This window comes from Dryas octopetala, chromosome 9 (genome assembly GCF_963921425.1).
Source record: "Dryas octopetala chromosome 9, drDryOcto1.1, whole genome shotgun sequence".
Lineage (NCBI taxonomy): Eukaryota > Viridiplantae > Streptophyta > Magnoliopsida > Rosales > Rosaceae > Dryas > Dryas octopetala.
This window is the reverse complement of record NC_141374.1, coordinates 15,313,645-15,326,571: the sequence shown is the minus strand read 5'-3', so window position 1 is coordinate 15,326,571 and position 12,927 is coordinate 15,313,645. Positions and strand designations below refer to the sequence as shown.

The following is a 12,927-nucleotide window of genomic DNA, read 5'->3' as shown; positions in this document are numbered from 1 at the left end:
TGAGTGAAAACAAGACGAAAATAGAAAGAAAAAGAAGAGAAACCAGGAAAGGATTGAAGAGAGTGCTCCTTTGTATCTCTTGACACGCTTGATTCAACAGTGGTGATAGAGCCATTGCCATAGTTTTTGCAGGACACCTGAAATCTGAGCCCTTGTAGTTCAGTTTTCTAAATGGCCCACGATTATATAATAACGAAGAATTTTGGTGGTATATGACCAGAGCCGTGTAATGCTTGTGATCAAGTTAATCAAGAAACGAGTTCGTCTATTGGTCTTATGACATACAATCACATTTGATGGTGGAAATATATACTCTAGTAGTGGACCTGTCAAGATTTAATTTGAAATCTGAGTCTTTCTTATAGAGCAATTCTGCATGTTCTAAACAATTATTCATGGTTACATAGTTACATACAATAATTGCTTACAGAGATTGTGATGTTGACACCAACTTTATTTGTTTCCATTTCAATTTCAATCCAAAGAAAATTCAATGAAAGAACAAAATAGGGTCACATTTCAGTCCCTTCAATATCTAACAAACAAACAACCAGTCAGGCAGTATGGCCTATCCTCCCAAATACAAGTAGCGAAGCTCCGGAAAGCAAAACCTGTGGCCATCATTTCTGCAGCTTGATTGCTTTGCCTTGCACCTGATACTTATCCTGAACTATAGGATCCAAACCGCCTTTGCTGGATGTACTATGCATATGTATGCGGTCCAGCAACTTTCTTTCAGTGATTTTTATGTAGTATAAAAATGGTACATGGGTCATATAGTCGTATAATTTCTTTTGACAAAGTCCTAGCATTTGAAATCATTGAAGTTTCCCGAAACCTCTCTCGGACAAAGTCCTCTGGCCTGTCCCACAATTTGGGGTCCCTTTAGATTGCAAATGCTTTCACAGATACTGTTGTTCTTCGCTGGGGATATAGTGGGTGATTCTTGCATACACAATTACACACTTGGGTCATTCACACCTAGTTTGGACGGGATCCTATATATGGATTCCGTTATGCCAACTTCATATAGGTTCCCGGCTTACCATATAGGATCAAGTCTTGACAAGCTTCCTGAATAGGATTGGCACCCCGTATAGGATCCCGTCCAGACCAGGTGTGGATGTCCCACGTATGGATGAGAGTATAGTGTTCTCCCAAATTTACAACTCCAAATGTTTCTTGAGGAACTAAGAGAGGATGTAGTCTTAGTGTTTCTTTGATGAGTGATGACACATTTTAAGTAGTCCATTTGATTGAAAGAGATGAAGAGAGAGACCTGGAGGATTGCTTTCAGGTTGTCTGAAGTGAGCTCAAATTCAAGCATGCCATCCTTTAGAAGTTGGAGGAGAATATCCACAAAGTCCTTCATATCAGGCTCACCTTCTCTCTTTGCTGTCATATGTTCTTCAATCCACTGATCAAAGAATCCATCTAATTCCGTAGTCGTTGCTTTTAAACTTGCAATGAAGCCTCTAAGATGGTCAATCCATCTCAGAGAAGGGAAGAAATCTCCAAAACTGAAAGCCGCAAGGTGCATAGACAACCTTCTTGATAACTCTCCAAACCTGGTAATACCATCTTCTTCCACAAACTTTTGTCCCAGAATACACCTACACATAAGGTTGTAGGAGGTTATTGTCAGAATCTCACTTAGATTAATAGGGGATTCACTGACGCACGCTTTGTGTATCCTGCTGACCAATTCTGCAACTACTTCTTCCCTTGCATACTGAAATTGCTGCACTCTTTTAAGGCTCAGCAGTTCAAGAACACAAATTTTCCGAACCTGTCTTCAGTACTCTCCATAAGGAGAAAAAACCACGTTTTGGCATCCATAGAGCAATATCTTTGCAGCCGTAGAATGGGGCCGGCTGGAGAAAATAGTATCATGAGTCTTCATGATTTCATTGGCCATTTCTGCAGATGAAACTTCCAGGGCTTGAACTTGGCCCAACTGTAATAGCATTAGAGGGCCATACTTTTTAGAGAGAGCTTGAAGAGAGTGGTGTGGGAATGTGCCTAGCTGGTGAAGGTTTCCAATTATAGGTAACCTTGTTGGGGATGGAGGTAATTTGAGTTTCCCACCTGATCTGGGCAGTGAAAACAAAATGAAAACGGAAAAAAAGAGAAGAGAAACCAGGGAAAGATTGAAGAGAGTGTTCATTTGTAGCTCTTGCCATAACTGGTTCAACAGTTGTAATAGAGCCATTGCCATAACTTTGGCAGGCCACTTGAAATCTGAGCCTTTCTTATAGAGCAATTCCCCAGGTTCTAAACAATTATTCATGGTTACATATTTATTGTTTATGTACAATTACTACTTTCGGAGACTGTGATGTTGACACAAAATTTATTTGTTAACATTTCAATTTCAAACCATAGAAACAAAATTGGGGTCCCTTCAAATAACCAGTCAGTGGGGCTATCCTCCCAAATAAAAGAAGACAAGCTACGGAAAGCACAGCCTGCGGCCATCACATGTGCAGCTTGATTGGTTTTCCTTGGATTGAAGAAGAATAAACAAGCTAGGAAGCTAACAATGCTCAAGTGTTAAAAGTTAACACTTACAATGCTCTAGTGTTAAAAATATAAATCTTAAATTTTTGGTTGCATGCAATATAATGCCCAGATGTCACTAGTCAGTTGTGACTTGTGAGCTGTTGTAATGTTGATTTGTATGAATAGTACTTTATAGTTTTTAACTTTTAATCTCAAAAAGAAAAATTCTCTCTTTTATTTAAACAATTTTATAGATTGATAATTGAAGATTAATTTTATATTGCAATCATAATGGACAATACAATCACAAAAAACAAAGAACTAGTTTAAGAGAATATATAAACATGAAACCTCTGGATGGAGTGGGATCAAGGGGAGTATGGTATTGGCACAAGATGAAGAGGAGATTTCTTACGGACAGTGAGTCCAGAAACTTGAGTCATATCCAAGGCCTCAGCCAATTCACTACCACCACTAGGCAACTTCCAATCAAACCAATATAGAAGGTTGGCAACCACATATTCAGCTGAAGCAACTGCAAAGGTGAGTCCAGGACACCCTCTTCTCCCTCCACCAAATGGAATGAACTGGAAGTCCTGGCCTTCGAAATCAATTGGGTTGCCCTCAAACCTCTCTGGGACAAACTCCTCTGGCCTGTCCCAGAATCTGGGGTCCCTTTGGATTGCAAATGCATTGACAAACACTCTTGTTTTCGCAGGGATATAGTAACCTCCCAATTCTACACCAGCAGTTGTTTCTCGAGGAATCAAAAGTGGACCTGGAGGATGAAGTCTTAGATTTTCTTTGATGACACATTTCATGTACCCCATTTCATTGGTATCACTCATTTCCACCTTTGTTTGTTTCCCCACCACTCTTCTTACTTCTTCTTGGACTTTCTCCATCACACTTGGATTCCTTACAAGTTCTGTCATTAACCATTCCAACCCTGTTGAAGTTGTATCACTTCCTCCCACAAACATGTCCTAAAATCAGCATAAGACCACAAGTATTTCAGCCAATATACATCGTTGTGTGCGCGTGTGTGTATAGAAACATGACCACCAAAAAAGTGCTTTGTATAGAAGCACAAATCAGGATCAACATCCTTACATAGTTACATGTTGATTTATGTAGTAGATATTTGCAGAATCTCCAACTTATTTTAATTTCTCTAATGTATATAGCTTTGGTTAAGTAGTACCATAATTTTCTGGATAACAAGTCCTACTCTACTCATGCCTACCAATCCCTAATATATGCCCATCATCATTCTCTCAAGTGATGAATCAATGAATATGGTACTGGAACAAGAAGAAGAGGAACTTTCTTATAAAAAGTAAGGCCATTGACTTCACTCATGTCCAACTCTCTCCCCATTTTGCCATCTGGGACCTTCCAATCAAACCAGTACAAGAGGTTGGCAATCACATATTCCAATCCTAAATGTCAAACCAGGACAAGCCCTTCTTCCTCCACCAAATGGGATATACTGGAACTGGTCTTGTCCTTTGAAATCAATCAGGCTGTTCACAAACCTCTCTGGAACAAACTCCTCTGGAACAAACTCCTCTGGCCTCTCCCAAAACTTGGGGTCTCTTTGGATTGCCCATGCATTGACATAAACTCTAGTTTTTGGAAGAATGTCATAACCTTGCAATTTTACAGAGACAGATGATTCTCTAGGTAACAAAAGAGGAGCGGGTGGGTGAAGTCTTAGAGTTTCTTTGATGATTCTCTAGATAGAGGGAATGTTCTATCAAACACTTTGGTACGTTATGTTATGTTCCCAGACCGACAATTTGAGTAGATTTTGGTTTGAATACATAGTCCAAATTTACAGTCTAGCTTGCAACGTGCCGGATATTTGACAAAAAAAATAATTTCTTTATCTAGATATATAGAGATAGAGAGGGAAAGAGAGAGGGACCATCAGAATTGCTTTGAGGTTTTCTTGAGTGAGCTCAAAACCATCCATGCCATGCTTTTGGGGTTGGAGGAGAATATCCACAAAGTCTTTCTTGAAAGAGTACTGGTGGTTATGCCCTTTTGCTTTCACTGCCCTATGTTCTTCAACCACCTGATTCAAAAAACAGTCCAATGCTCTAAAGGTTGCTTTAAGGCGCACAATTAATCCTGAAATAATCTCCCAAACTGAAAGCTGTGAGTTGTTCCATCACCTTCCTTGAGAGTTCTCCAAATCTGCTCTTACCATTTTTCTCCTCAAACTTTCTCCTAATCACACATCTAAGAACTATGTTGTTTGAGGTTGCAACCAGCATCTCACTCAGATTGACATGAGCCCCAGCAAGCCTTGCCTTTCTTATCTTACTGACCAACACTGCAACTTCTTCTTCCCTCACAAACTGAAATGCCTGCACTCTCTTCTGGCTCAAAAGCTCAAGAACACATATTTTCCTAGCTTGTCTCCAGTAGTCACCATAGGGTGCAAACCCAATGTCTGTGCAGCCATAATACAAAATGTCTTCAGCGGTAGTTTTCGACCAGTTGGAGAAAACAATGTCATGGTTCCTCATAATTTCTTTGGCAAATTTTGCAGATGAGACCACTAAAGTTGGGGCATGGCCTAATTGCATGAGAAGCAGAGGACCATATTTATCTGAGAGAGCTCGAAGAGTGCGGTGTGGCTGTGTGCCTAGCTGATGAAGGTTACCAATTATTGGTAGCTGATGAACATGAGAAAAATGAAAAAAATAAAAAAGGAGGAGGAGGAGGAAGGTGTTGAAGGTTAAGCTTCTGTGTAGCTCTAGCCACAGTTGGTGCAAATGTGGTAGTACGCCCATTTCCTCTGCTTGAAATTAAGTACATAAAATTATCAACACCCTCTGCTCCTCAGTCATATATAGCAGCAGCTAACCTTTGAAGTATTGGATGCTTGCGTTTATGTATGGAGGTATGTATATATGTCTGACCTTTAAACAGCTATTAGAGGTATTGTATTGTTATCTGAATATAGAAATGCTTAAAGTGCCTGCTACAATATTAATTAAACTTTGGCCATGAGACAAGCAATTGACATCAGAGAATACTGAAATACATAAGAACTATCAATCAACAAAATTAGCTTATTAGGAGAGTTTCAAGAGGTACAACTTAGAACCCAAAAAAGAAAAGACAAAGAAAAAGGTTCAATTAAAGGGTTACTGAAGGTATGACCATTATTATTCTCTAAAACTCCCAACAAATTAATTAATTACAAGTAATTAAATATGAAAATGAACTTTTGGAAGAGTTCATGGATCATTCATAGCCTATGACCAATTAAAGGGACCAATCAACACAAGATAAGAGTGATGTAATTTGTACTGCTTCATCTCTCCTTCCATTTCTATATACCCATTTATTCTTACTGTTCAACAGATACTACACTTACATGCATCAATTATGCTATTTCTTGTACTTCTCATGCCACCAGTGGAAAACCACAGTCATTCTGAGTTTTATTTATTTATTTTTTATTTCAATCAGAATCATACATTATCACAACAACTGCTTCTTATTGAAAAATAAGGAACAACATGAAACCTCTGGATGAAGGGGATTATGTGGAGTATGGTATTGGCACCAAATAAAGAGGTGATTTCTTATGGACAGTGAGTCCAGACACTTCAGTCATATCCAAGGCCTCAGCCAATTCACTACCACCACTAGGCAACTTCCAATCAAACCAATATAGAAGGTTGGCAACCACATATTCAGCTGAAGCAACTGCAAAGGTGAGTCCAGGACACCCTCTTCTCCCTCCACCAAATGGAATGAACTGGAAGTCCTGGCCTTTGAAATCAATTGGGTTGTCCTCAAACCTCTCTGGGACAAACTCCTCTGGCCTGTCCCAGAATCTGGGGTCCCTTTGGATTGCAAATGCATTGACAAACACTCTTGTTTTCGCAGGGATATAGTAACCTCCCAATTCTACACCAGCAGTTGTTTCTCGAGGAAGTAAAAGTGGAACTGGAGGATGAAGTCTTAGATTTTCTTTGATGACACATTTCATGTACTCCATTTCATTGGTATCACTCATTTCCACCTTTGTTTGTTTCCCCACCACTCTTCTTACTTCTTCTTGGACTTTCTCCATCACACTTGGATTCCTCACAAGTTCTGTCATTAACCATTCCAACCCTGTTGAAGTTGTATCACTTCCTCCCACAAACATGTCCTAAAATCACCATAAAGACCACAAGTATTTCAGCCAATATACCAATGAAACATGACCAACAAAAAAGTGCTTTGTATAGAAGCACAAACAGGCATTAAGTGAGTATGTGAGTGACAGATACATATATATATGTATATATATATATATATATAGAGAGAGAGAGAGAGAGAGAGAGAGAGAGAGAGAGAGAGAGAGAGAGAGAGAGAGAGAGAGAGAGAGAGAGAGAGAGAGAGAGAGACCTGTAGGATTGCTTTCAGGTTGTCTGAAGCGAGCTCAAATTCAGCCATGCCATCATTTCCAAGTTGGAGGAGAATATCCACAAAATCCTTAGGCTGATCACCATCTCTCTTTGATGTCTTATGTTCTTCAATCAACTGATCAAAGAATCCATCTAATCCTGTAGCAGTTGCTTTCAAACCTGCGATGAAGCCTCTAAGACTGTCAACCCATCTCAAATAAGGGAAGAAATCTCCAACACTGAAAGCCCCTAATTGCATCATGAGCCTTCTTGATAACTCTCCAAACCTGCTATTACCATCTTCTTCCCCAAATTTCTGTCCAATAATACACCTAGACATTATGTTGTTGGAGGTTCCTATCAGCATCTCACTTAGATTAACGGGAGACTCACTGAGGCACGCTTTGCGTATCCTGCTGACCAATTCTGCGGCCTCTTCTTCCCTTGCATACTGAAATTGTTGCACCCTTTTAAGGCTCAGAAGTTCGAGAACACAGATTTTCCGAACTTGTCTCCAGTACTCCCCATAAGGAGCAAACCCCACATCTTGGCATCCATAGAGTAACATCTTTGCTGCCGTAGACTGGGGCCGGCTGCAGAAAACAGTGTCATGAGTCTTCATAATTTCCTTGGTCATTTCTGTAGATGAAACTACCAGGGTTGGAACTTGGCCTAGATGTAGTAGCATTAGAGGGCCATACTTGTTAGAGAGAGCACGAAGAGAGCGATGTGGGAGTGTGCCTAGTTGATGAAGGTTTCCAATTATAGGTAACCTTGTTGGGGATGGAGGTAATTTGAGTTTCCCACCTGATCTAGTCAGTGAAAACAAAATGAGTATAGAAAGAAAGAAAAGAGAAACCAGGAAAAGATTGAAGAGAGTGCTCCGTTGTAGCTCTTGCCACAATTGACTCAACAGTGGTAATAGAGCCATTCCCATATTTTTGACAGGCCACTTGAAATCTTAGTCTTCTTAATTATAGAGCAGTTCTAGTTAGGATTTATAGGTGCAATTAAAAACTGAGATTCAAATAAGAAATCACATCACACAACAATACACAGTGTCTTCTCGGATGCACACTGATGCTTCTATAGAAACTCTCACCATATATATATAATAATTCTCACCAATCCCATTCCCAGCAAGTTAACATGTACATATCATGCAGAAAAATCACATTACCTAATTGATGTATACCTTATGATTATAAAATCAGCAATTATTTTTGTACATGAAGACAAACTAGGGTAAGGATAACCTGCCATCCAATGCACAAGACAGCGTAGAAGTCAACTTGTTTCTCATCATTTATTTATTCCAACTCTGTTACATTATAAAAAGATGGATTCTAAACATTAACTAATTGATGTATACCTTATGATTATAATAGCAGCAATTATTTTTGTACATGAAGACAAACTAGGGAAAGCAAAACCTGCCATCCAATGCGCAAGACAGCACATATAGAATTCAACTTGTTTCTCATCATTTATTTATTTATTCCAATTGTCACATTAGAAAAAGATGGAATCTTAGCATTTTGCATACTTATAAATATAATTTAAGAGTGATTCTCGCATTCACACTTGGTTTGAATAAGATTGCATATAAGAATTCTTTATGCCACTAGAAGTATATTCAAATAAAAATTCTTACACATAAATAATTCGTAATATAAAATTAGTCCGGACAAGTGTGGATGACCGAGTGTGATGCAAAATTACCCTATAACTTAATTTTTGACTTAAAAAAAAAAAAAAAAAAAAACCAAATAAGCCTAGATCAGGATGGGCCCAAACCTAAGGTAAGTAGAACGCTTGCCTTGGGCTCTCTTTAGAGTAAAGGCCCAAACAAATAAAAACAAAATGAAAGTCCAAATTTAATTTGACCAAAAACAAGTCCAATTTTAATTAGGTACTCTCTCTCTCTCTAATCTCCTTTATTCTAGGCAAAAAAAAAAAAAAAAAAAACAGATCTCCTTCTTTGTTCTCTAACTATGAGCTTTACCCTGTGCAGCTGCGAAGGAGTGGAGGTAAGAATAATAAGCAATCCTTTCTTTTCTCTTTGGATTCTGAGATTGAAAAGGAATTCTCAATCTCATTTTCTGGGTTTGTTCTTTGGTTTTTTTTAGCAATACACACTCACCCACGATTTATCACTTTGAGACTTGACTTCATTTGTTGTTGTAGGCTTGTATTTGAGTTACTGAGTATTCCATTTTAAACTCAAGTGTTAAAACTTAAAATGCTCAAGTGTTAAAAATATAAAGCTTATATTTTTGGTTGCATGCAATATAATGCCCAGTAGTCAGTTGTGAGCTGTTGTAAATTTGCAATGTTGATTTTTATGAATTGTACTTTATAGTTTTTAACTTTTAATCTCAAAAAGAAAAAGTCTCTCTTTTAATTCAATCATAATGGACAATATCACAAAAAACAAAGAACAAATAGTTTAAGAGAATATATAAACATGAAACCTCTGGATGAAGGGGATTATGCGGAGTATGGTATTGGCACCAAATAAAGAGGAGATTTCTTATGAACAGTGAGTCCAGAAACTTCTTCTTCCCTTTCATACTGAAATTCTTGCACCCTTTTAAGGCTCAGAAGTTCAAGAACACAAATTTTCCGAACTTGTCTCCAGTACTCTCCATAAGGAGAAAACCCCACGTCTTGGCATCCATAGAGCAATATCTTTGCAGCCGTAGACTGGGACCGGCTGCAGAAAACAGTATCATGAGTCTTCATGATTTCCTTGGCCATTTCTGCAGATGAAACTACCAGTGTTGGAACTTGGCCTAAGTGTAGTAGCATTAGTGGGCCATACTTGTTAGAGAGAGCATGAAGAGAGCGGTGTGGGAGTGTACCTAGCTGGTGAAGGTTTCCAATTATTGGTAACCTTGAGTAATTTGAGTTTCCCACCTGATCTAGTGAGTGAAAACAAGAGGAAAATAGAAAGAAAAAGAAGAGAAACCAGGAAAGGATTGAAGAGAGTGCTCCTTTGTATCTCTTGACACGCTTGATTCAACAGTGGTGATAGAGCCATTGCCATAGTTTTTGCAGGACACCTGAAATCTGAGCCCTTGTAGTTCAGTTTTCTAAATGGCCCACGATTATATAATAACGAAGAATTTTGGTGGTATATGACCAGAGCCGTGTAATGCTTGTGATCAAGTTAATCAAGAAACGAGTTCGTCTATTGGTCTTATGACATACAATCACATTTGATGGTGGAAATATATACTCTAGTAGTGGACCTGTCAAGATTTAATTTGAAATCTGAGTCTTTCTTATAGAGCAATTCTGCATGTTCTAAACAATTATTCATGGTTACATAGTTACATACAATAATTGCTTACAGAGATTGTGATGTTGACACCAACTTTATTTGTTTCCATTTCAATTTCAATCCAAAGAAAATTCAATGAAAGAACAAAATAGGGTCACATTTCAGTCCCTTCAATATCTAACAAACAAACAACCAGTCAGGCAGTATGGCCTATCCTCCCAAATACAAGTAGCCAAGCTCCGGAAAGCAAAACCTGTGGCCATCATTTCTGCAGCTTGATTGCTTTGCCTTGCACCTGATACTTATCCTGAACTATAGGATCCAAACCGCCTTTTAGGGCTCACCAAATAGCCCAGGGCCCGAAGCCCACCCGAAGCCCGCCCGGCCCATTGGGCCCGAAGCCCGATTTGGCCCGACATTTGGGCCGGCTCGGCCCGGCCCGAAAATTTCTTAGGTTGGGCTTGGGCCATCCCCTTGAAGCCCACGGCCCGCCCAAAGCCCGGCCCGCTTAGGCCCGCCCAAAGCCCGGCCCAAAGCCCAAAGCCCGTTTAATATCTTCAATAAAAAAAAATATAGGATTTTGGCTATGTTATGAATTGAACTTGAGACCTCATAGAACAAATTTCAACTCTCAACCAACTGAGCTGACTAGTTTATTTGTCTAATTTGTGAATCATAACATATTTAATAGGTTTTTCGTTTGTTTACTCTAATAAATTATTAATATGCTTATTAAGTTATTATATAATTCTATAATATTAGTAAATAGTAATAGTGTAAAGTGTAAACTATACTATGTAATACCATAAATAATAAACTTTGAAAATTATATACAACATTACAAATTTACAACTATAATAAAACATAAATGTATATGTATATATACAACTTTTATAATACAACTATAATTAAAGTTATTAAACCATGATTGTTCATTAATTTAATAATTTGAACCGTTCATTTTATATGTTGATAGTCAAAGATTATCCTTACAAAAAATCGGCCAAATCAGAATTCATTTACCCATTCGATTATCATTAAAAAAACCATGATCATTCATTAATTCGACCATCGTTACGTCACTTTTACATATAAATACACTTGAAGAGTTGAAGAGTATAATTCTAATAACTTTCTCGTTGAAACCTTATTGTTTTCATAATTGTGAAGACCACAACGTGATTTCAACAATCTGAGCCGTTCATTTTCTATATTCATAGTCAAAGATCATCCTTACAAAAAATCAGCAAAATCAGAACTCATCTACCCATTCGATTATCATTAGAAAAATCACGATCGTTCATAAGTTGGACCACCATTATCTAATTTCTACATTTCCAATTGAACTAATTTTTTGCAGGGATGATCTTTGAGTGAAAAACTAAAAAATGAACGGTTCGGATCATTGAAAACTTGGAAACACGATCGAGATGTGAGCTTCTACATATAAATACACTTGAAGAGTTGAAGAATATAATTCTAATAACTTTCCGGTTGAAACATTGTCGTTTCCATAATTGTGAAGACCACAACGTGATTTTAACAATCTTAGCCGTTCATTTTTTATGTTAATAGTCAAAGATCATCCTTACAAAAAATTGGCTATATCGGAATTCATCTACCCATTCGATTATCATTAGAAAAACCACAATCGTTCATTAATTCGACCACCGTTATGTCACTTTTACATCTCCGATTAAGCTAATTTTTTGCAAGAATTCTCTTTGAGTGGGGAACTAAAACTTGAACGATTCGGATCGTTGAAAACACGATCGATATGTGAACTTCTACATATAAATACACTTGAAGAGTATAATTCTAATAACTTTCCCGTTGAAACCTTGTTGTTTCTATAATTATGAAGACCACAACGTGATTTCAACAATTTGACCCGTTCATTTTCTATGTTCATAGTCAAAGATCATCCGTACAAAAAATCGGCTAAATCGACATTCATCTACCCATTCGATCATCATTAGAAAAACCATGATCGTTCATTAATTCGACCACCATTATGTCACTTTTACATCTCCGATTAAGCTAATTTTTTGCACGAATTATCTTTGAGTGAGGAACTAAAATTTGAACGGTTCGGATCGTTGACAACACAATTGCATCGTTTGTTTATAAAAATATGTAATAAAATATATAATAAAACATATGTACATTTATGTTTTATTATAGTTGTAATGTTGTATATAATTTTAAAGTTTATTATTTATGGTATTACACTATTACTAACATAATAGTATTATAGAATAACTTAATAAGCATATTAATAATTTATTGAAGTAAACAAACGAAAAAGCTATTAAATATGTTATGATTCACAAACTTAACAAATAAACTGGTCAGCTCAGTTGGTTGAGAGTTGAAGTTTGTTACATGAGGTCTCATGTTCAAATCACAACATAGCCAAAATCCTATATTTTTTTTAACATATATATGTGTCTAAACAGGCTTTGGGCCTATTTGGGCCGCCCGTTTGGGCCTAGCCCGGCCCAGCCCTCCAAGCCCGCAAGCCAAAGCCCGATGGGCGGGCCTTGGGCTTGTGTATTAAAGCCCAAGCCCGGCCCGGTCCGGCCCGAAAGCCCTATTGGGCTTCTATCATTCAAGCCCGAGCCCGGCCCGAACCCGAAAAATTTGGACCGGGCTAGCCCGGCCCGGCCCATTGCCGACCCCTACCGCCTTTGCTGGATGTACTATGCAAATGTATGCGGT

General features: G+C 38.0%; 1 protein-coding gene and 3 pseudogenes across 1 annotated transcript; all 4 read right to left on the bottom strand.

Annotated features, from left to right (window-relative positions):
- Positions 1-23: 23 nt before the first annotated feature.
- Positions 24-2,602, bottom strand: LOC147274687 (phenylacetaldehyde oxime monooxygenase CYP71AN24 pseudogene; annotated as a pseudogene).
- A 268-nt stretch (positions 2,603-2,870) lies between these two features.
- LOC147274686 (phenylacetaldehyde oxime monooxygenase CYP71AN24 pseudogene) lies at positions 2,871-3,488 on the bottom strand (annotated as a pseudogene).
- A 416-nt stretch (positions 3,489-3,904) lies between these two features.
- On the bottom strand, positions 3,905-5,039 carry LOC147274685 (phenylacetaldehyde oxime monooxygenase CYP71AN24 pseudogene; annotated as a pseudogene).
- Positions 5,040-5,923: 884 nt separating this feature from the next.
- On the bottom strand, positions 5,924-7,889 carry LOC147274684 (phenylacetaldehyde oxime monooxygenase CYP71AN24-like). The gene is made up of 2 exons (XM_086256355.1): positions 6,922-7,889; positions 5,924-6,682 (listed from the first exon to the last, which is right to left on the bottom strand). Exons 1-2 carry the CDS (start codon positions 7,855-7,857, stop codon positions 6,065-6,067), a joined length of 1,554 nt encoding a protein of 517 aa, XP_086112481.1. The 5' UTR covers positions 7,858-7,889; the 3' UTR covers positions 5,924-6,064.
- Positions 7,890-12,927: the final 5,038 nt, after the last annotated feature.